This window comes from Lonchura striata, chromosome 2, assembly GCF_046129695.1.
Source record: "Lonchura striata isolate bLonStr1 chromosome 2, bLonStr1.mat, whole genome shotgun sequence".
NCBI classification, from domain to species: Eukaryota; Metazoa; Chordata; class Aves; order Passeriformes; family Estrildidae; genus Lonchura; species Lonchura striata.
The window spans coordinates 66,050,408-66,075,107 of record NC_134604.1 but is presented as its reverse complement, the minus strand read 5'-3'; the positions used below and the strand labels follow the sequence as shown (position 1 = coordinate 66,075,107).

Below are 24,700 nucleotides of genomic sequence, written 5' to 3'. Positions count from 1 at the left end.
TCTATAATTTGGGGAAGCAATCTGACTGAATAAAAATAGAAAAAGATAAAATGTCAGGAAAAGTTTACATTTCATTTGCATGGGACTAACTATCAGTGCTTTGCAGAGTGAGTGGGACACAATAGTAATATTAATTTATGCAAAAGGACACTAAAAGTGCACCACTAATTTAAGGATCCCATCACCCAAGCCAGAGATATGGCTGCAGTTAAAGAGCAGCTTTCATCCATATACTAGAACTGTTTTCTACAACACTAAATCCATTTCACTTAAAGAAGCTTCTGATTTCTAATGATAATTTTCAATAGAAGGGTTTTGTCTTTGGATAAAAATGGAAGAATCTGTCACTATCAGTTTTGATCTCAGATTCAAATACTGACTGAAGGCAGTACTGTCAGTTACAGACATCTAAGTGAAAGTATTTCTTCAACTGAATGGCTGGTAGAAACATGTTTTATGTATTTAAAAGTAAATATTTTGTTAATTTTGCAGCAAGATACTTTTATTGAATTTTGATTTTTTTTTTCCATTTGTCTGTTAGCAAGAGTAAAAGGGAGACAGATAAAATTATTGCTTTATCACAAGATTTTATTTGCTTTTCTAAGAGAGGAAAGAAGAAAATTGTGTTGCAATAACAAATTTCTATATTTTTTCCTATATTCCATGACTGTTTTAGTCTGTAATTGTCTAATATGGATAAATTCGGTCAGACAAGAATTTTCATGTCTTAGCAGTCTGTTTAGGTTGATGCCATTTTTCTTCTTTGAATGGCTGTGTGGTTCATATAAAGTACTAGTCATTCATATAAAGTATTTCTATGTTAAGAGAAAAATAAAAAGAGCTTTCTACTCTCATTAAAGAGAAAAATGTAAGACTTTCCCCTTACCTCTCTTGATTGTAAAGGGCTTGGACAGCCTTGCAATTAGCATCTCCTTTCTGGCTGATACAAACTACTTCAATTCTTTTCCAGAAAGAATTATTTTTGTTCTGGCATTTTTTTGTCATCTCTTACATATATGAATGTACAAAAGTGGTAATTTTTGGTATCTCAGATTTAATATCTTAGCTGTAAAACTTTGGAATTGTCTGCATTGAAGGTCTTTAAATTTATGAAAGGAAGGATATGACCTGCCTGACAGAAATAAATTTGTAATTATTTGTATGACTTGCTCTCGGTCTCTACCTTTATGGGGGTAAGGTGCTGTTTTACTGAAGAAATGGCCTTATGGTCACATTAATAGGAGACTGTGCTGCAGATAGCCACGTCCAGTCAAATGAAATCTTACAGGTACAGGTAACAGAACTCAGAAAGACTAAATACCCAAGACCACTGTGGTAGCTGTGAAATATATTGATAAAATTTTTTAATAGTCATGTTGAAGACATTTTGAAAACTCATGCTGAGGAAGAGTGATGGCATTTCTATTATTTCTATCTCTATTCATTGGATTGAAGCAACCATGGATATGCCAATTATATTCTAGTACTGTACTATAACCAGAATAACATGTGCTGGAAGCATATTATTATTAAGAGTTTACTTTATCTTTTCATGAACATACATTAATGGGGATGGATCACAAAAGCAAAGGGCCTTTAAAAACTTCTACAATTACTAAGGGCTTCTGCTGAAGTAATGACTAATAGTTTCTGCTTGCTACTTCGAGCAGACATGATAGCTGTCATATGACTGATTTCCTTTAAACTAATTTCCAAGAGAAGCATTCTTAATATTCCTTATGAAAATACATTTGAAGTTTTACCTAGTTAAAGCCACCAAAGTAATAAAGAAATATTTCCTAATCTACTCTAATCTATAGTTGCTGTTAGAAGGTTTCCTTGTAGGAAAAATGAGTGATATGATCGATGTAGATCAAATCCAATTACTTAACATCTTTAGAATTAATTTCCAGAGAGATGTAGATGATATTTTCAGAGGAAAAATAAAGGGGTATTGGTTTTTTAAAAGCTGTCATCTGGAGATACAGACAAGGTGTTTTATACCAGAGGATATAAGAAGGTGGAGAACTCAAAGAAAAATGTCAGGTATAGTAATTACCTGGGTTAGATGTTTGACTTTATAATTATCTTTTAAGCTGAAAGACAGATAATTATAAATTTTAACTTCAATACATCCAACTACCAAAAGGAACTTTAGTTGTTTCAGAAAATCTTAAAGGGGAGGAAAAGCAGACCTCCAGCCCTAAATAGTTTGTGTGGTTTGACATTAGTATTGAAAAATGTAGATACCATTTCATTCAGAAACATAGAAATCACATAGACATACACTCAGGCAAAATAAAAACATATAAATACTCTCAGGCAAAAGATTGTCAGATCAAATTTCTTACAGATTCTGCTAAAATTCATATTGCAGTATCTATGAGGTAGATGCAATCTTTACCAAACAGCAAGTATGTCAACAACCTAACCTGTCAGACTTCTGTAGAACCTTCTGCTGAAATACCTGTACAGATGTATATTCAGTGGGTCACCTCAACTGGGTCTGTGGGAAATACAGAACCAGCTCTTGTTTAAAGAGGAGAATTGAGAAAAGATGCAAGTGATTGATCTAGCTCAGTAGTTGAAAGCTTGCCTATGAGACCATGGTAAACTTCATTTTATAATTTTAAAATAATTTTTCTAACCTTACATTTATCAAGTTATCATCATTTTTCCACAGTAAGTGTCAAAATTTAGTTTCTGGTTTGGTTTGCAGTTGGCACAATTTCTTGTCACAATCTCACAATCACTCTGAGAAGGGTGATGTTTTACCAGGTTTTAAATGCAATGTTTTCCATACAGTAGCTTTCTGAAAAAGCTTGAAAGAAATCTTCAGACAAGAGTGCTTGTCCAGGATGTAGGAGAACTATGCTCTTGACCTCTAGAGACTGGGGTAACTAAAGCCCTTATTCTCATGTTTACAAGCATGTGCTGACTATCAGCTATAAGTTATCATAGAATGGGCCCCTGAGAACCTCTAGATTTCGTAGAAAGCAAAATTCTTTTCTATGCTCATATTTGTGCATATTACATGTCATGATGATTGGATATCAAGATAAATCATGAAATCAGGAGCGCTATGCTGCTTCAACAGCAGCGTAGGGCAAATCTTTTCCCAATTTTCTCTACTTCAACATTGGTCTCATGGCCATACCATTATTAAGCTCCAACAGTGGTGATGTTGGAGGTCCTGTTAAGACTAGACTAGAGACTGGTGTTTGGGAATGCTTCTGGAAAGTAAGAGATGTGGCATGATTTCCTGTAGGCTGGAGGGAAGCTGAATGCAGGGTTTATGTACATTTGAACTTCCCTTTATGTCTTTATCCTTGCTTACTTAGGTACCACCTATCAGAAAAACACTGAACTGAATGAAGCCCTCTTGCCAGGGTCAGATATCTACTTTCTAAGCCAAAATTGACCATCTGAAATAGCTAATCTGAATCTGCACCTTATTAAGTTGATGAGCAGATTGTATAAATCTGCTGCAGTTGCGAGAACAGTGAAAGGTATCTGTTTTCTCTTAGTGAGACACAGCACATGCCAAGGACATTGTTTGCTTATTTTATTTATTTGAAGTGATATGGGAAATGTAAATCTTTGCAGTTCTCAGAGACTGAATGCAAAAATTATTGTGATGGAGTTTGACAATTTTTGTTTTGATTTTTCTTTTCTTGTGATATATAGGGATTTGTTTTAGCTGAGTGCTAATTTGTATACAAATTTCTTCTCATGTAGCAACTGTATTAGTCATCACAAAAAGGAGAAAAGAAAGTATATGATATGCCCTGGAGTTCAATATGTATCATTATAGCTGTTTTATTTTTATATTTTATGATTACTTTATTGAATATCTCTTTCAAACAATTGACTTTGAAAATGAGAACTATCTCAGAGTCTTTGAACAGATATACCAAAGTAGATGATAGAATTGCAAAAAAGTGAGGGACAGATGCTTTCATCTGAAACAGACACAAATTCCGAAAGTAATTTGGAAGTGATAAAAATTAATTTGCACACTTTAATTGGAATCAGACTCCTGCATGAAAGAAAGGAAGGGTAGGCAGCTTGTGCTAAAGGCTGATTGCATTTTTTGTCAGGTAAGTATGTTGGACCTGGCCGTTTATCCTCTTGGGCCTCTCCATGCAATATATTACATTCAACCTCTGACTGGTGTTCTTTAAAAGGATCAATGCTATTCCTGTTTTTTCCCTAGAGCCTGAAATTTCATTGATCTTGGGACTTGACATTTCTCATTACCTATTGTAGCTTCCAAGAGGATGGTCACAAGAGGTGTGGGAGTTAACCCTACTTTTTCTAACAGCAGCTGTGCTGACCATTGAAGAATGCTCTATCAGCCATAAGATGGGTTTGTTTAGCATTATAACAAAATCTTCACAGGTGCTAAGAATTCATTCTGTCCCAGTGAGTGTATTCAGTCAATATATATCTGAAAGGGAGGGTAAACTTTATCATAAAATATCTTTGTCAAGTCAATATGCTTTTTTTTGTGTCTTTCATGAAGTATATCTTTGTATGTTCCTTTTACATAACATAATTTTGAAACAATTTGAAGTTGCGAACATTAAGGATTATGCAGGTTTGAGTCTTGAAAGAATACTTGTTCTGAACTCAGAACTTCCACTTATTTTATATCCTTCTGCATTTTAATATGCCCTAGCTTAGCCTTTAAATAGCAGCAGTTTAAAAATAGTCACCAGTGGGCTCTGCACCAAGAAGACTGGGTGGCTGTCTGAAGGTCCTGCACTAGCATATGGGCACATGTGCTATCTGCTTTGTTTGTTTAAGGAGTTATTATGGTACTTGTAAGTATGTACAATTTAGGTATTAATTTTTGAAATACCAGTATGTTAGCACTGCTCTGCCAGAGCAGAAGATTTTTGAGAATTAGGTTTGTAATTTTTACTGGCACCATCTCTGCCCTGGTTGCCAAAGACATCTCTCCTCTGAGACAAAGGTAAAAGAGCTAATAATCCATCTGAGATAATGTAGTTATCTCTAGTACTTTATCAACAGATGTCTGTGCCCAGGCTATGCAGCATGTTCCATGGGAATTTTACTGTGCAGGGTGGTTCTACAACTTGCCCAAGAGCCCAAAACAATTTAGTGTAAAACCTAGGAAGAGATGCCACAAATCCATAATCTCCTGTGCTCCACTGTATTTTACCTTCTGGATTAGTACAAGGTACCTGAAAGCCTTCTCACCTGGGTGAGCTGTTTGTAGCTATATACAGCACTCCTCAGCAAATAAACGAGCTCTTCTTCCCAGAGCTGGTAATATTGTGAATATACTATTTTCCTGTCAGCAGTCTTTCTTTTAAACTCATTGCTCCCTCATGTTGTGGGCATTGTTATTGATAGTTTTCTGTTTTGCAATATTCGTATTTATTTGTTATAGCATTATCTCTTTATCAAACTCTAAGATGTTTTTTTCTGACAGTAAAAATTTCAGAAGGTTCTTAAATTTTTGCTTCCATGAAAGCAATTCTATTTTCTAAAATTTTGTTTTCTGATGTTTTATATCCCTCTACATTTTAATATTTCTTTTCAGCATCCCTGGAAAGTCTTGACAGTAAAGAATATAGCAAAGTAAATTCCTTTTCAGCAAGTAATGCAGGTACAGCCTTGTACTTGCTTTTTTCAAAGTGAGAAATGAAATGGAAGCTAAAATTTGCCATGAGCTCTCATGTTTCTTTATACAGAAGACTCCTAGATGTGTCCCCATAGAAATCTGTACATAATTCCTGGAAAAGAACAATATGAAAGAAATAGTAACAGTCTTTTGTCTTTCTTTCCCTCTTCATTTTTTCCTTATTATGCAGGAGCACCATCTGTTCCCAAAGAACCTCACAATAATATTAGGCATTATATTCTTCAGCAAGAAGGAAATATGTGTTTTGTTTTAGACTTTCTAGAAAAATTTACTTGTTTGGAAATACCACACATTTTTGTTTTCCTTCTGCCCTCTAGTAATTCAGTTCAAAGGTGCACCTTTAGGGAAATCACAGGGAGTTTACAGTGATGGTATCTCAGTTCTTAGGTAGGATATTTTCACCTGCAATTCCCTTAGAGCTGCAGCCTTTGACCTCTGGCTGCATCTATCAGTGGTGATGTGACAGTGACAGAATATTTTGCTAGATTTTGAATGATTCCTGGAGTTCACAGCTTATTTCCTTTGCAATAAAACATAACATGACTGAGGTTCATGCCACAGCTTTTTTTGTAGAAAGTCTCAGTGAATAATTTTTTCTTTGAGCCCAAAGGGAAAAAAAAAAATCCCATTTTCCATTACTGCTGGACAGTTACTCCTAATATTGTTATTCCATTAATTTGTATTTACTGAAAAACAGGACAAAATAAGACTCATAGATCTATGTTTCAGGGAAGTTGTTTCTCATAAGCATTTTCCTTTATAAATCAAGAAGTCAACAAAATATGCTTTTTTGGTGTATTCTGGAATTTTACAGTTCCTTGATATTATGGAACTTTCTTAGGAAACACTGAGGAAAATGTCCTTTTGAAAATTGCATTATTTCTTTTCCTTCAAAAATTTTATTCATTTAATAGTTTCAGTCATCCAGTTTGAAGCAGTCTGATGACACATCTATAATCATAGTTTGAGACAAGATAGCCATTGAGCATAATCCTCTTTTTTCCAGGAGGACATACAAAAGAAAAAATAAAGTGGAGAATTTTGAACTTAATTAATTGCTCTTTTTTATTTGTTTGTTTTTATTTTATGCACTAGGAGAAAAGAAAACCTTGAAATGACATGGGATTCTCAAAGCAATGTTGATGGGAAAATTATAAAGATCAAAATATCTTTGATGAGCTACACAAAGATTCTTTGTTTCTTCTGACATCCATGCTTCCCTAGCAGTAAATCTCAGTTTTCAGTTCACATCTTCAATTTCCAGATTAAAAATATTATTTTCTTGTAGTATAGATTAAAGTTTGGGAAACTAGGATTTATTGAGATAGCTGTTTGCAGTAGAGGTAAGAAATTTTTAATGTGTCTGTATATTGGAATAACAAGACCAGTTAGATTGACACACTCTGTACTATTGTGTCCAAAACTGAAGTCTATATATCAATGGCCTTGGTCAGAAAGATATTAAAACTCATGGAATTGTTATTAAATTTTGATGACAGAAGATATAGGGTTTGACAAGAAAAGCTGTAGATTCATACTAAACTTCTGAGAGCTATGATTCTATACATTTCTGGATACCCAAATTTTAAGAATGAGCTTAAGACAGGCGAAAAAATGCATTGCTACAATGGCTAGAAAATGGCAAGCCCCTTCCTTCAAAGGAATTTATAGGGTTTGGCTTGGTTAACAGACTCAAAAGGAAAGACTGAAAAGGGTGATTTATTCTTTATACATAAGAGGGGAAAATGCTAAAGGAGACCTGAAGCTGAAGGCCAATGCTAACACAAGAACAAAGTGGTGCTAGGTAGACAAGAACAAATTCAAAATGGAATTCAGAATATTTCTATCCTTTAGAGTAGGAGCAGTCTAGAACATCCTTCCACATCATATACCAAGGTAGCCATTTCATTAACTGTTTATATCATGTGCGTGTCTGCAGTAAAAGAAGACTAAATTCATTGACCCACAAAAGTCTATCCAAGCCTTCATTCCTAATGCACATCTTTCAAAAACCCATGCAATACTTTTTAGCTACTCATATAGTTCCCTTTTGGTTTAGTGTTTAACTGCATTTCCACTTAGGAAACTGCATTTTATTCCAGAGTTGAAATGTGTGCAGCCATTCACCCGTTGGACCTCTCTGTGCCATTAGCTACAAGAGAATTTTCTGGGTTATTGGACATTTGTGCCTGTGATTCCCAGTTAGCAGAGAGTCAATACTTCAAGTCACCACTTTGCTGCTTATGCAGAGAGAAAAAAACACTTTAAACACTGTGCAGCTTCCTGTCTTACTCTCCTGTGTCACTTGTGTGACCCTCTGAGCTCATTTCTGTAAATGTGGCAACAAGACTTTCATCTTTCTGTCTTCAGTGGCAAAGTAGTTCTTGCCTCTCATTTGCTGATCTAAGCTATTTCACCGAAAGTTCACAGTGAGGGAGTTAGTTTCCTGTAAATCCTACTCTATATCAATTTTTTCCCAGAACAGAAGCTTCTCTCCAGTGAACAGGGCTTGTGCTTGTCCAGGAACATCAACTTCCACCTGGCTGCATTGAAAATAAAAACACGTTTTGCTACTTTTTTATTTAACTAGGCAATGATACAATAATGACATAATAATGTCTTTCTCTTCTCATTATACAGTTTCCCATGAAGCTTTTAATCAATTATTTTATTACAAGCCAAGATTTTATATTATCCCATAGATAATATTATTGGTTATTATTTGACTTAAGAATCAATTTCCAACTCCTAACTGAAAGCAGATTTCCAGACCCTGATTCCCAAAATCCTTTTGTAGAGCTCATATTACATACCTCTCTATGGAAAAAAAAAAAATTAAGATTTGTCATTGAGCCAGCTTCTGTGCTACCCATGCTGTCCACAGTCAGTTGCATATAAGACTGGTTTAAATCATAACATTGTACTACTATGACAAATATGTTGAAAAAAGTAAATGGAGCCTGATTTAATATAGCTATCTTTACCAACTGTACCCCTCATCCCAGCAAAATCAGATAAATCTTCCAGTCCAACACTGGTATTAATGAGATTTTTGCTTCCAATTCTTGTTGCGAAAAGTGTGTATTAACAATTTTGTTATTTTATACAGAATTAATGTTACAGTAATTTATCTGTACTTCCCTAGGTAATTTCTTTAAGCATGTGAACTACACTTGCAGAGCTCCAATCCTTTTGAATATTGTAATTTTCTGTATTTCATTTGTACAATGAAAATATAATGATATATAACTCTGTGCTATCTAACAAGTTGCTAATTTTTTGTTGCCAATTGACTTTCTTAGCCTGGTGGAGCAATATCGAATACTAACCAATTAGGTCATCAGCATCTGTTATTATCAGAAACAATAGAAATGTTGCTGTTCATCATGTAAATACTCTATAAATGCCCACTTGTTTGAAATCAAAATAAAATATATTTCAGTCCTGAATATATATATACTATCTATCAATAAATAAATATATTATTATGCATACCAATAACCATTTTTAGACTTATTTTAATTTGTGACCATCCTATGTGTCTCTGAATCAATATTACCTATGCAGCAGTAGTATGCTTCTTTTCCTGCCCCCAGTTTCATGAAACAAATTAGGATCATTATTAAAGGAACATCCTAAATTTTTAGGTTCATAGAGTAAGTCTGGAGACATATATGTTCAATAGCAGACCTTTACATTACAGCTGTTTTCAATAGCAGCACACTTTGTGTTCTTTTAATTAATTCATTAATGCATTGGGAAGTTGTGGTTTTGAAGCTTTATGATATCTGAACACATTTTGCTCGGTATCCTAAGTATGAGATATTTAATCACACTGCACCTCTCATGCTTAATGATTTCAAGCAAATTACAGCAAAGTTCTTTTGTTGATAAACCGTATTTGATTTGGCATTCCCTGGTTTTCTTTTTTTGCTTTTTTTTTCTCATTTGTAAAATTGTTTTTTAACAGGTGATTATCCAGCTCCTCGCGCTGTTCTAACTGGTCATGACCATGAAGTTGTCTGCGTGTCTGTCTGTGCAGAGCTGGGACTTGTTATCAGTGGTGCTAAAGGTCAGAAATATTTTTATGATTTAAGTCTTAACATTTTTATACTCTTTTTTAGTGGTATTTCTTTGACTTCCCTCAAGTCATATGTGTTTTAATTATTCCTAAAATCTGTTGTAATTGTAGGAGAATCTGAAGCACTTTTCTCTGAAAATTGTTATTTACTATCTCTGCTTACAAGTTTAGACACAAACTAAGTAGATCATTCCTTCCAATCATCATTTTATGCAACTATTCAGCCTAGATTTGGAAATGTATTTTATAAAAATGTATACAATAATTACAATGACATCTAGTGATTTTGAAGAAACCTGTTGACAGAGACATGTATTTCAGGGAGGGCCAGCTCAAAATTCTCACCTTGATCTTAATTGAGAGGCAGTTTGCAGGACTGACCTCACTCTCCAGGGAAGCAGGATCAGTTTGCTTTGGGACTGTGTGTAGCATTCTGTCCAGTAGGGTTTTCTGTGATGTTTTCTAAATAATGAGCAGTTGCAGGCTCTCCATGTTATTTTTCTATGGAATCCAGAGCACCCAACAATTGCTAACACAAGTGTTCAAAATACTTTTCCAAGCCTGCAGTAATATACTGTATGACTGGTAATCAATGGAAATAAAGCACCAGCCTCAATGAATGTTTGCTTCATCCTTTCTTACTCTGTTTCTCCTTAATTTATTTCATTTTGATGCTTCTGCCCATCTTCTCCTACTTCTCCTTAATTCCATGTCCACTTTTTTCCCCCACTGATCTCTCTCATTCAGCTTCTTAACTTGTCAAACTACATGCCTTTTTCTCTTTTCCTTTCCTATTTGGCTCTCCCTCTTCCCCTTTTGTCTTAATTTCTTTTGTGCTTCATCATCTCTTTTCCCTTTTTATTTTCTTTCTTTGCATCACCCTAATTTTTCCTTTTTCCTTATATGTCTTCCTATCTCAGTTCCACTCTACTCCTACATCTACATCCAGTGACTTGCTGTCTCTATCTATATAGATGCCCATTTTAGTCATCCCCATGGATGTACTCATTTTTGAGATTGCTGCTTCTGAGGGTAAGAAGGATGTGATGCTTGCTCTGCCAGGTTTTGCTCACAACTGAGCTCCTGGGTTATTGGTTTTTATACTTTCTTGGAGCTCAACATGTATTTTTAAAGCTGAGTGTGAAACTTTTGAGTAAAGCCATTTTTAACAGGAAACCCTAATGGGTCATTAACTCTTGTAATGACATACTACATAACAGTCATAGGCAAAGTCAAGACATTTGTGAAAAGAATGTACAGTGATGCTGGAGCTAAATCTTTTTTCTTGATGCACTGCTTTTTTCTTGATGCACTGCTGCTCCTTTAAGGCAGCTTGATACACTCTGGCTGCCCTAATAGTCCACCCTTTTCAACTATCTTTTTGCAAATTTCCTCTTCTTAATATAGATAGAATCTGTACTCAGTTATCTACTGATTCATTAACTACTTGCTGCTTTGGTAACTTTCACATTCTTAGAAGTAAAAATGGATAGAGAATGAAAGATTTTTAAATCAAATTCAGAATATGTTTATAATTGATCAAGAGAAATAGAGACCCAGTCTGTCTCTTGAAGTAGTCTTCCCATGTTCTTAGTTTTGAAAATTTAGACCATATAAAAGTGCAGAGATAATTTTTTTTTTAATTGCTGTTTTCTAATATATGCCTTTTAAAAAGCTTTTTCTTCATATCTGTTAGTTTCAGTCCCTTTCCAGCTTCTTAGATTGCATCTCATGGCAGTGTTGCATTTGCCTGCCATGCAGTCTGAGCTCAACCTGTGCTTCCTGGTGGGCAGCTGCTCCTCTGGAACTGGCTGTGGCACTGTGTTGACACATGCAGCACTTGAGAACCTACTGAAGCAGGAAAACAGCACATTTAGGACTCCTCTGTGGACAATCTCGTGAATCAGGTTGAAGCTTCCACGTTCTTACCCAACAAATCCAATAACCAATGGTCAGTCTGTATGTCCTTACAGGGCATCCTAAATCAGATGTGCCATTTTGTGCCCATGACCATTCAACTGTGAAGGTATTTTCTTTTGAAAATTCTGACAAGGTAATCATTCTAAAGGTGAAGGCATCACTTTTTGTAATATACTGGCACTTCAGTATTTCTAAAGCTGAAACTCAACTGTTCGAAAAAATAAATTATTTCCATTGCAGTGGTATCCCACGGATGCAGCCAAACTTGGGGTCCCTCTGCATAAGACTTTATGCAAACACAGATAAAAGCCTGTATCAGAGGGTTCACAGATAAATGTGCTGATGCTGATTCATTCTACCTGGGCAAACCCAGGTGCTGTATGAATTTCAAAGAAGTTATAAGGACTTAACAGGAGGTGGCTGAGTCTGCCAATATGAATTTACTGTCAGGGTCATGAACCAGTTGTATAAGGAAGAGATTACTGTGCTGTCCAGAATTATCCTGTGATTCATAAAAGAAAACATTAAGAATTTCCTGTGATATTTATCAGAGAAGAGCCTCTTTTTCTTAGTAGGAATACAGATCTCACTTTCAAAAAAAACTTTTCTCATTGTTCTTGAAATGTAAATAAGCTTAGTTTTGCATCTTAAAATGTACATTGTAGATTTCATAGCTGTTTCTTTTGTGAGTGTAATAAGAAGACATTAAAATCTCATATTAAAATCTCTCTGGAGCAAATGGAGTTATAGTGTGGTCTCCTAAAATATCTTATTGTCCAAGTATCATTGTGACTGTTGGCTTTCACATGACTCCCATTGCTGAAACAAATCAGGACTGAAATCTATGCATAACAAATGTTTATTGGGGAGAGGATCTACAGGAACTGCCATTTTCTATAGGAGAAATATGCAGTAATATGATTACATGCCCTATGGGAGTTGCTCCCACTAGTCACAGATAGGGCCACATCTGTTTAATGTGAATGGGCAGGCTAAAGAGAGTTCATGTTGTTGGAGAAAATCACTGAGTGAAGCTTCTGAATGCTTGAGAAGAGGAAAGAGTGTTTTAGACGACAGATCAAGGGAAACTCCTACCAGTCTAAGTGAATAATACGCTTCTGGGCATATTGTATTTATTTTCTGAACATGCTAGCTCTTGCATTTCCTTTTCTGTTGTGCATTTTAAATTCTTTAAGTAAACATTGCAGCTTCTTATATCTATGCAGCACTAATGTAAAGCATTATACTTTACATATTTTACATAATACACTTTTACTCTGTGAAAGTGTATTATGCATAATTTTTGTGCACAGACTATATCATTTGTATAAACAGCAAATATATGATATATTATGTTTTCATATACAGAAGGTCCTTGCCTAGTACACACAATTACTGGAGACTTGCTGAGAGCCCTGGAAGGAACAGAAAACTGCCTGTACCCTCGCTTAATTTCAGTATCTAGTGAAGGTCACTGCATCATCTACTATGAACGAGGACGGTTCAGCAATTTCAGCATTAATGGCAAACTCTTAGCTCAGATGGAGATCAATGATTCAACCAGGGTAAATCTAAATGCAAACAAACATTTGTTGTGTATTGCCTTTATTTACTACAATAAACTGAATTTATTTGTCACATGGTTTAGAGGAAGTCATATATATAAAATTGCTGCCTCCTGGTTACACCTTTCAAACACATTCTTTCATCACCATCTCCAAATATAAAAATGCACTTAAGCTTTTCGAGAATAAATAAGAACAAATAGTTTATGGGCCCACAATATTCCCACACTTTTTGTTTGGAATTAAATTTCAGTGGGAAATATGTCTTTGAAACAAAATGCTCAGAAAAGTCCTCATTCTTCATTTATTAGTCAAGACATGAATTCATGCCTGCAGGGCTCTGCTCTGTCACTGGCACTTGAAGCAGCATTAGGAATGCAGATCACTGCTGTGCTTTAGGTTGTAGTGAAAACACTGAGTATTGTAGAACAAATTCTGGTATGTAGAAATGTGCTGAATGCAAGTATTGGCAGATTCAGCCAAGGAGCTTTTTTTGTTATCTATCATATTTAATACCACACAATTGTTTTTAAATTTTGATAATACAAAATGTGTTGGTATATTTTTGGACTAGGGAGAAAGAGGAGAGGAAGCATTTTGCTTCAAATAAAAGTGGGCAGAACATAAGAAATAGTTTTAAGTCAATTCAGTTTTGTAAATATTGATCCATTTCTATAAAAGCTAACTGTGTGCTTGGTATTTTTCATTTTCTCTTGAAGGCCATCCTCCTGAGCAGTGATGGGCAGAACCTGGTGACAGGAGGAGACAATGGTGTAGTGGAAGTATGGCAGGCCTGTGACTTCAAGCAGCTCTATATTTACCCTGGCTGTGATGCTGGCATAAGAGCTATGGATCTGTCTCATGATCAGAGGTGAATTTTCCATTCATATTTGTATGTAAAAACTAAAGTTACAGAAAGAATACATCTCTATGAACTTTGAATATATGGTATAGAGTCGTTAACAGGATGTATAAGAAACAATTACTCAGTTGTTTTCTTGTTAATTTATCTGATTCAACACTTACTCTGATACTTGAACCTCATAATGGAAGCACTTAAGGTGAGGTCTTATTTCACTGAAGTCAGTAAGCCAGACACTCAGATAGCAAAATATGACTAAAATTGCACTAATTTAAGAATAAAGGAATAGTCAGATTAGATCCGAGTGCAGTAGTGCCTATTAAATGCCTTAAAACCAATTGCAAAAGTTTGAGATACATTTCTGATTTTCAGCCAAGTTTAAGAACTTCAGACAGTGTAGCAAAAAGTGCCTTGTTCTTTTAGCTGTTTTCTGTCTATGAAAAACCATAGCTCAAGAAGACAAAAGAGAATTAACATCAGCTTCTTTGATATCTTTTTCAGAACTCTGATTACTGGCATGGCTTCTGGCAGCATTGTAGCTTTTAATATAGATTTTAACCGGTGGCATTATGAACATCAGAACAGATACTGAAGTGCAGTGAAGAACTGAAAGCCCAGGTAAAGCTGAGAGCACAAGTGCTGCAAAGAAAGGTGTAGTCTCTGGTGGAAAACCACGTCTGCATTGACCTCCGTTGTACATTCCATTACACCCAGCAATAGCTGTACATTGTAGTCAGCAACCATTTTACTTTGTGTGTTTTCTCACAACTGAACACCAGCTGCTGAAAAGCAAGCTTGTATCATGTAAATTATATGAATTAGGAAATGTTTTGGTAATTATTTCATATATCTTTGTTTATTGAGAAAAGGTAGTAGGATGCGCCACAAGAGACTTTTGAAAATTCTGGGAAACCTTGTGTCCAGTTATTTCAATGTTTAGGCTTTGAACCTAACATGCATCCCATCTCCAGCCTCTTTTCAAGCTGAGATTAAAAAAAATATGTTTGATACTTTGTACATCAGATGCACATCTTAACTTTAAAGGGATACTTTTGTAAAAGTAAAACCTTGTATAAAGAACAAAATTGTTTCTTAATTTTATTGTGGAGTTACAACTTGCATGTACTTTAAACCTGATGTCTTGAAGGAACAGGTGCATTCACACAAATCAGACTGGAGATCTGCCTAAGGGTACAGCTTGCGTTAAAGGGTTGAATTTGGGAGCAAACAGTAATTCTGACATTTTCACCAACACATTTTTCACTTTTTGAATCTAAAAAAGTTTACCCCTCTTAAGTGGAGTTCTGCTCACAAAGCATTTGGATAAAAAGCCATCGTTTGCCATATTTATACTTTATAGTAGAAATTAATTTCCTCCCTTTTAAATTTAAAGACTAGAGAGAAAGGGAGCAAAGAGGGAAGTTCAGTTTAATGCTTTGTAGTGCTTAATGATTCCCAATACAGACAAAGTGCTATACTTCTGGATTATTAACATTTGGCATATAAATTATGGGCAAGAGATCCCCCACTGATTTTTTCCCCCTTATTTTTAATCTGAAGAGCTTGGTTTATTTGACAGCCTTAGCTTCATTTCAAAGGTGACTGAGGTTATTCTTTTCAGTCCTTCTGAAAATCTCACCTGAAGCCACTCAGACTAAGGCATGTCATCTTTTACAATACTGTAATGATAACTATCAGAATAATTTTCTGCACATTATACTGATCAAATTACACACCCAGGGGTATATACACTTTAATTCATGTTTCTTCTTTGTATATTTGGTGACTGTATTGTCATAGATGTACATATTGTGTCGGTAGGGCTATGAGGCATGTAACAGGAATGTAATTTTCTCAGAATTTACACTCACTTGCAGTCATTTATTTAAAAAGATAATGGATTCTTTGTATTGGCACTTTGCACCAGGAACATATCATTATTTATTGATGTGATTACTTATTTGTTATCCACCTTGTATTAGTAAGTTTAGCCCTGAATTTCCTTCTTCATTGTTGTTTGTATTTATAAGGTCCGGAAATCATGGGGATCTATGTAATGATTAAGTTATTCATCACCTGTCTGTAAGCAATATCTTGAGTTTGTAGCTTAGAATTGGGAGACTATTGAACATCTGGAAGACAAGTTCATTTCATCTTGAGATCATGGTGAAATATTTTGGATATATAAATTCCTTAAGCTATTGTAACCATGTTTTATTGCAAAGATGTAAAATATGCCAGATGTGTGTGAGTTGGAAATCAAAAAGAAAAATAAAATATGCAAAGAATTCAGTGATTGTTTTTCATTCCAATGCAACCTTTTTCAAAGCATTCCCATTATCTTTATGAACAAACAATTATTTTTGAGAAATTCTTATGTGCTAATTATATGCCAAAGGAATGCACTTCTGGGTGGTTGTTTTTCCTGGGGTCTCAGGAAAAAAATCCCATGGGTTACAGAGTGACCTCTGCAACTCTTTTGATTATCATAAGAGAAGCTACTAAAGTTACTTTGGTTAGCAGAAGTATAAAAGAACAAGAAAAACCTTTAAGGGATATTTAGGACCCTTGTGAGCAGGAAATAATCATATGTAGTAGACCCCACAGAGAGAAAAGATCTGATGAGAGAAATTTTGGATATCTCTCAGTATCTGATAACATGGAATAAATTTAATCTTATTTTGGGCATTGAAAGTTAGAGATCTATCCTGCCTGCACAGCATAACAAAACAGGGGGGATAAGTTACCTTTTGGAACTGCTGAGGACCCTACAAAGATTACAGCAAGTGGTGACATATGTATATCTATATGTCAGTTGTCTAATTTAAGGTAACAATGGTAAGCAAAATATTTTCCTCCCAGAAGTTTTCTAATTCTCAATAGCAGAATAGCAACAAATATTTCAGTTTGTTGCCCTTGTAATTTCCTTTAAATTTAGCAAGATTGTTCCTTAAATAATCATCAAAATGAACAAAAGCCAATATTTGAGAACCTTATTAGAATACAGTATACATTTTAGCAGATATATATTTATATCAATCAGCTTTTGAAAGTATAATGACCTAACTTGATTGTTTTGAAGCTGTAGAAGATATGAGAGAAGAAAGGATTGGTATGTTAATTGTCCTGTGAAACTGTTTATTGATATGTCACAACCAACATTACATCATTATACAAATGTCACCCCTAATTTTGTATTTTATTCAACAAATTGATTTAAAAATGCACCATTAGAATTAAATAGAAAATAGATATTGCTATTACTTTAATTAATACTGTTTTTTTCATTAAGTCTCTCAGCATGGTGTTAAATGCAATCTAGTCACAAATTAGAGGCTTTTGTGCCCATGCAAACCTTTACATGAGAAATTTGCCACGGGGTACAAGAATAAAAAATACTCTCACTCTATTGCATTCATAGGTAGGGGTACCCAAACAAGTCAGACTCATAAAAAAGATAATAATAATTTATGTTACTAATAATAATAATAATAATTGTGCTAAGATATTAAAATTCCTTTGGTTTATTTGTTGATTTGTGCTAATTACATTAGCGTACACCCATCTGTAAACAGACAATACATACAGATCTCCAGTTTATGTCACAAGTCTTTTCCAATGCTTCAACTGCCCATTTCTGTCACAAAGTAAATCTTGCCTTTTTTCTCTCTAGAAATCTGAGCTACTGATCCCAGGGAGTCTCTGAGAGCTGCTTGTGGAACATGAAGCAGCTTTGGCCAAACCAGTTAAATGCAACGAATCTCTCAGCTAAGGGAGATGCAGCTTTTAGGATGCCACTGTGCAACTAAAATATGCCTACAGTGTAAATAATGCACAGTTATTGTCTGCCTTTCTGCCAGTTCATCCTCGGTTAAGCACTGGACTACAAGTCATTGCCTTCCAGGAGAAATGATGCAGAAGCTGCAAGGCATATTCCTCGTCCAGATCCTACCACTGTTGAGGAGAATGCTGCTTTCTCTACATGAGCAATAATAAAAGAAAGGCTCAATTTACTGGGAAAGCTTTGTATAAATAATAATTTGTTGATAGAGAACCTTGCAGGTTGCGTGTGTAGAGCTAAAAGTGCTGCCTGTGAGCAGCAGTTGTGGAGAATGCCTTTTATAATGCAGTGCATCAACCCTGACAAGCAAGCAGGATGAAGCAAGCCTCGTGCTCCCAGGGATAAAAGTATTTGAAGCAGACACAAGGAGCAAAGGGCTGACTTATGACAACATCAAGAAAACCACCTCCTGATACAAGATGTTTAGTACATATGAATATTTCATTTGGATCCTTAAAGCTGCAGTTTATGCTTATAATTTTCAAGGGCTTTACTGTGGACTGGTTTTATTTAGGCTTTGGGGTGTGTGTGGTTGGGTGTCTGGGTGTGTGTGTTACTTCCAAATTCTAAACATGAATGGACTAAAGCTGGTATTTAAAGCAGAAAAAAAGGATTGGACATTTATATGCCTATGCAATACAGTACAGTTTATAGACTCCCTGGCCTAGTGATTAATTTTGGAACATCTACAGTTCAGTTTCAATATGTGAAACTGATAAGAAAAACAAGTCCAGTGATTGCTTTCTTATATAGTTTATAAGCTGTGGCCATATAATTAGTTTACATAAGGATTTACATAGATGAAAATCTGCCAAACAGCTGGCTTGGTTTATGGGTCTGTCCATGGTGAGCAACCACATTTTGGATGCTGGAAACAACTATTTTTTGAGATACTGACATGGAAGTGACTCTTAGTTCTTCATCAAAATAATACTCAATGTTAGCTGGATTTTTTTCATGAAATAATTGTTATTGTTTTTACACATTTGAAAACTCATCAAAATGATATCTTTCACAATTATTGTGATGGTAAATAATCTTATTACTTTAATTAATCCATAAATTACTTGTAAACTACTATTTTCCATAGGATAATGTCACAACGAAGACTGTCATAATTTGATTCATTTTTTTCTGTTACTATATTGGCCAGGATTTTGTAGTTTTAATCAGTTAAAAAAAAAAAAAAAAAAGCAAAATCAATAACTCAAAAGATACCCCATCCATACCCTTTAAACTCTTTGAAGTAAACTACAGAATACACCGCCTTGAGACATTTTACATTAGCTGAAAATTTAACCTCAAGCATATTGAAGGTAAGTAATCCCTATTATTTAATTTATATTTTTCATGGACAGACAGGTGACACATATAGTATCTTCACTGAGAACTTCTAGACTAATATAGTTCCACCTTTAAAATTCCTCAGGTAATTTATTTGCCTTGTGTAGCAGCACCCCAAGGTAGAGGAATTTCTACAAAGAGTCTCCAGCTCGTTTGAGAGGACAAAAATGCCACCAACCAGTGGGCAGAATGAGCTCAGTTTGTTCTGGAGTTGAAACACTTATGTCCTTCTCGGGTGTGAATAATTTGTCAATGGATGCGAGTTAGCTTGACTGATTAATGAAACTGTTTTTTATATCAGATGGGCTGGAATTCCTGAAAATAATGACAAATATGTGACAAGGACTGATTTCACATTTGCATCCCAAACACGCTCAGTTTCCAGGCCAAAATGAGGATTCCCCCTGATGTCTCAGCCTCCGCAGGCCAAGTTTCGGTGGAAGCACATTGCACATCCCCAGGAGCAGCAGTGCCGCGGGCCGATGAAGTGCTCGGCTACAGCTGTGCTCCCCTGGGCTGCAGGGGAGACAGCAGAGGTGCAATCCTGGCTGGGCTGGGCGGGTGCTGCTCCCTGAAGCCATCCCACGACTCTGCTGCTGATGCGAGAGGCACCCTGCCAAGGTGTGGCACCAGTGGTCCTCATGCATGGGGCTGAGCAAGAGGGTCCTGAATTAGATCACCTTACTACTGACTCCCCTCTGCTCCTTCAGTTTAATCTGGTTATTAACCCCATACATATCAAGCCAATAGCATGAGAAAGTAGGGGAAGAGGAGCCTGGGCTTCAAACCCCTCCTCTGAGGGAGCCATGTTCTCACTCAAGGCAGGAAGAGAACAGCAATTTTGAGCACATGATCAGACATTTCATATTAAAAAATGTATTCCTTCTGCACTGGACCCTAGAATTGCCAGGGGCAGGAGAGGTCCAACACCTACAGTCCACCTAAACCTTCATTTGCAGCTGGACCTTATTGGACTAAGGTAGTTATGTGTGTTCTGGTACAGGCTGGCATTTCAACCATGCATTGCAGTAAATGATACAAAATAGCTTTCATGGATTTACAGGCAGGTACCAAGCCTAGCTCTTCAATAAGACTCACAGGAAAGTACATGGTGGTTGACTGGGAAATATATTACTGGGGAGAAAACCATGAAGATATAAAAGGCAATCATATAAATGTCACAATAGATGAATATACAGCAACATTTTAGACAGAAGAATTTTTATTCAAAAAACCAGAATATATCTTCTAGTTTAATGAGTATCCTAAGTGCCAGTGACGATGTACACTGACTGCAGAGCTTTTGCATATGTTCTGGGCTTGTCCAGAGTGACACACAGTTGGCAAGAGATGATAATTAGCAAATGCATACAACCCTTTTGCAGCCTAGAATAACTCATTTGCAAGACTGGTTTAGGAGGCACTGTGGTCGCTCTTGTCTAACATTCTCTTCTCAGTGAACTTTAGAATACTTTACCTTAAATTTTTCAGTCTAATATTGATCTCAATGACTTTTGACACTTGGACAGAGGAGATTTTATGAAAAACTTGGATTTTGAAATGCATCTCATACAATTCTAAATAATGAGTTCAACGTAGTATGGTAATGAGTGTAGTCAGTATTATTTTCTGTGATAAAGTAGATCTCTAAGCATAGGAAAACATTGTAAAAGAAAAAGTAATTTTACATGTAAAGTAATTTCTGAGAAGACTCTGGAACTTAAGGGGGATTTTATACAAATACTTTCTCTTATGTACAGACAACAGCTAAATATGGTTTAGAACAACAGAAAAAAAAACCCGGATTTCCCTAGCAATTATTTTTTACCACTTATCCATTTGTGTGCTATTGAGGATTCTTCAATCATTTAGGTCTAAGTTGGTATGTGTAAACTACATCTAAATGTGCAAGGTATATCATATACTATATCTTCACTGTTCTGTATTCTCTCACAGTATTCAACCAATTTTAGCTCAAAACCACATTTTTGGTGAAACAACTTTCAACCTCAAGCTCATTTGAAATTCTACCTTTCTTTCTATTTGCACATTTTGTGCAATCTTATTTATTATATAATTCAGCAAAACAGAAACAAATAAGCTATGCTGCACCCTAAGGTTATTATTGTTCAAAATAGCTGTTACTAGAGAGTCCATATCTAATTTTACCTAATAGGTGTAACCCAAACTTCAGAAACAAAAACAAAACCATGTAAAATTATTTTTCTATTTAAGTAGATTTTCTAGACTTGGCAAGCTACATCTACTATTGAAAATACTCCAGCTGTTGGCCTCTATTTTTGTTAGTTATACATTCACAACTGCAAAGATGTTAGTTGTATTAAAAAAAAAAAATTAAACTGCTAAGTTCGCATGGCTTGGCACTTTTTTAGCCAAGTTCACTTAAAAGTTGTAAGATCAATAAATTTACATTAATGATTGGCAGTTGCCTCAAAAAAACCCTGTGAAATCTTACTGATTTTATTGAAGAGGTGCAGAGATTATCAAAAACTGCAAAATTTTCATGAAGGTTTTTTTAGGATTTTTAAAAATTGTTTTGAGGGTGATGGACAATTAAGAGGAGCAAACTCCAAAGTCAGCAAACTAGGATTGTCAGGCGGCAGGTGGATAGTGTATATATATCTGATTTTCAAAAGACTTTTCCCCATAATGCAGATATGCCAACAGGGCATGAGCTGAGCAGCAACCAGGTCATATGAGACAGAAAACAAACATAAAGAATTGCAAGCTGACAGCCAGGTCCTATTTTCTCATGGGATAAGAATGGACAACACATCCTTTGGCATGGCCAAAGATAAAAGATAAAAGAGCCACATTGCCCTCTTCTCAAAGGAAAGGCATCAAGTTGACCTGAAGAAATCATACACATCACTGCTGTTCAGCATTCTCTTCCCTGAATTAGGAATATCCAGATGAAGGAAATAGGGAGCAGCACCACCATCATCTGAGTAACATAAGTACCCCCAGCTTCCTAACAAGTAAAGCCATGTTGCTGACAACATCCTATTAGCTCTGTCTTTCAAAGCCTTATCTAGGGAGACTGCTGTGAAATCAGGGAAGAAAATAAGAATTCAGCTGTCATAACAGCCTGAGTGAATCACCTGACTGAACTCTCTATTTTCAGAAACCAGTCACTGTGACTGTGAAGTGGATCTGGAGAGCCCACCTTCATGCCGGTTCCAGCTGATAAGTAGAAAGTGACACTTCATAATGTTAGGCTAAATGTTTCCCAGAAAGACCATATCTGAATCAAGGAAAGGCCAGATGCATTCCTTGATTTCACAAACGAGTTCACTTTCCCTCATCTATCCACTACACTAAAAATCAATGTGTAACTGAGAATGTGAAGACTAAAGGGACTCAAAACACTTATTACACCAGACACTTAAGCTCAGTGCTATTTATGGTAGAAAATTAAACTGACTTACAAGATAGTTGTAAGAAAACATTTCTTGAAGATTTAAACTTGTTTCATATGTTTCAAAAAATTATCATCACACAGATCTTATGCAAAAGAAGACTGATAGGTATTCAGATACAAAAGAGAGACATTTTGAATTGACTTTACCACTACTAAACCTAGTTTACAGTGCTACACTGTCTTATGAGCCTGGTTAAATTCCAGAGGAACTTCATGGCGACATTTATCTGTATATCATACTTGACCATTCATTTATCATAGTATTCTCAGTGTCTTCCAACAGAGAAGACAAGTAGGCTGAGATCTGAATTTCTAATAAAAGTCTGGTGTGACCCCCCCCTGAATTAAATCATATAATCATTAGCATTTGAAGTGTACCATCTTGTAAAAACACCTCCTGAAGACTGAAACTCAAAGCTCGCTGATTCCTCTCTAGTGTGTCCCCGAAGGAACTGATTCTCATTGAGGTGAGTTTGTGTCTTTGAGCTGCTTACCAACACACAGGTGGGTTTCAAGTCCATAGGCTGAGACCTGCTCTGCATGGAAAGGCATCCACTAAATCCAGGATATTTTTCACCCAAGGCTTCAGCTGTCCAAGATCAGATATCTGAATCTGTACAGGCCACCAAAGGCTACCATTATTGCAAATGGAAATATGTAAACAGACACTTGTGGAGAGGGAGCAATTTGAACTTGAGCCATACCTGACTTACGTGTCTAAGAAGCCTAATGAGAGAAATCTTTCTGTGGTAATACATACTTCTTTCTCTCCACCTGTAGCAAATACAGCCTGGGGTGACTGGCTCAGAAGGAAATGCCTCATATCTATAGAAGTTAATGCATTATAAACCAGTGTTGATCATCCAGTTCATCCTTTCCATCTGACAAATTTGGACTCTCCCTGCCCTGCAGGTATGGCTTCTTCTCCTACCTGTCAGGTAAAGCGAATCAGGAAGCAGACAGAGATACCTCTCCCTCTTTTTTTTGTACTCCACTGTCTTCATTCTTAATTAGATGAGTTCTTTGGATATATTAAAGCTTAGTCACACTGTCCAACATCATCTCTCAGAGCTGTGTTACAGCTATACACAGAATAGTGTTGAAGTGGATAATGTGTACAATGGGGGAAAGTGAAAGAGGAGAAATACAAAGGATTTCAGGAGTGGGAGGAGCTAAAAAACTTGGCATGTTCTGCTGAGAATCGGTTGTCCCTGGGAAATGCAACCTGAGCCAGTAGCTGTGTACAAAGTCATACATCAAGCATCTACTTCAAGTCAGGTAAATACAGACAGAGGGGGTTTTCTGGTTGGATCTTGGTGACTGTAGTTTCAGCATGATTTTCTGTCTCCTGTGGTCCAAAGTGCCTGTAACTGTGATTTTTGTTTGTATGTTGTAAATTAATAAATGGATTTGCATTTTACTGTATCCTGACTTGAATCAAAGGTGATTTCATACAACCTGCCTGCAGCAAAGAATCCCTTACATGAGACAGAGCAATTCAAACCACAAGATGATGGCTACAGAATAACTGCTAAATTCACCAAAATTTGGTGTTGAAGGTACTCAAAGAGTTCAGCAGCCTTTTGTAAAAGGTGAGCAAGTGAGAATAAGGTCTGGAGATGAGGTGAAGAAGTGGCTCCTAGATACCAGTAATAGGCAGAAAATTTCCCTGGCATTTGAGGATCATGCTCGAGATGTGTCCTTAGCTTGTGCAATTTCTGATAAGTCAAAACTAAGTGAAGGTCTTAACACATTAGGGAGTTCAGTGGCTACAGCAGGTATTTGTATCCAAACCTATGCACAGGGCAGAGGAAGGGAGAAGTGGAATAGAGAGAAGTCTCAGCATGTTCCAACAGGTCTCTGATCTAATGACAGAATGCTTATCAAAGGACAAAAATGAAAATACTGCATCATGCCCTAATGAGAAGTCTGAAAATACCATGTATTTTCTGTATTTTGTAACTGCCTTTT

The 24,700-nt window shown here is 35.9% G+C and overlaps 1 protein-coding gene across 5 annotated transcripts in view; it reads left to right on the top strand.

Annotated features, from left to right (window-relative positions):
• Window positions 1-16,394, top strand: part of NBEA (neurobeachin) — a 451,486-nt gene extending 435,092 nt beyond the window's left edge. For all 5 annotated transcript variants that reach the window (XM_021541930.3, XM_021541926.2, XM_021541925.3 and 2 more), the window contains 4 exons: window positions 9,645-9,746; window positions 13,044-13,240; window positions 13,960-14,111; window positions 14,604-16,394. In XM_021541930.3, the coding sequence (XP_021397605.2) occupies window positions 9,645-9,746; window positions 13,044-13,240; window positions 13,960-14,111; window positions 14,604-14,694 (542 nt within the window). In that variant the 3' untranslated portion in view covers window positions 14,695-16,394. The remainder of the gene's footprint in view (window positions 1-9,644; window positions 9,747-13,043; window positions 13,241-13,959; window positions 14,112-14,603) is intronic.
• The last annotated feature ends 8,306 nt before the right edge of the window (window positions 16,395-24,700 follow it).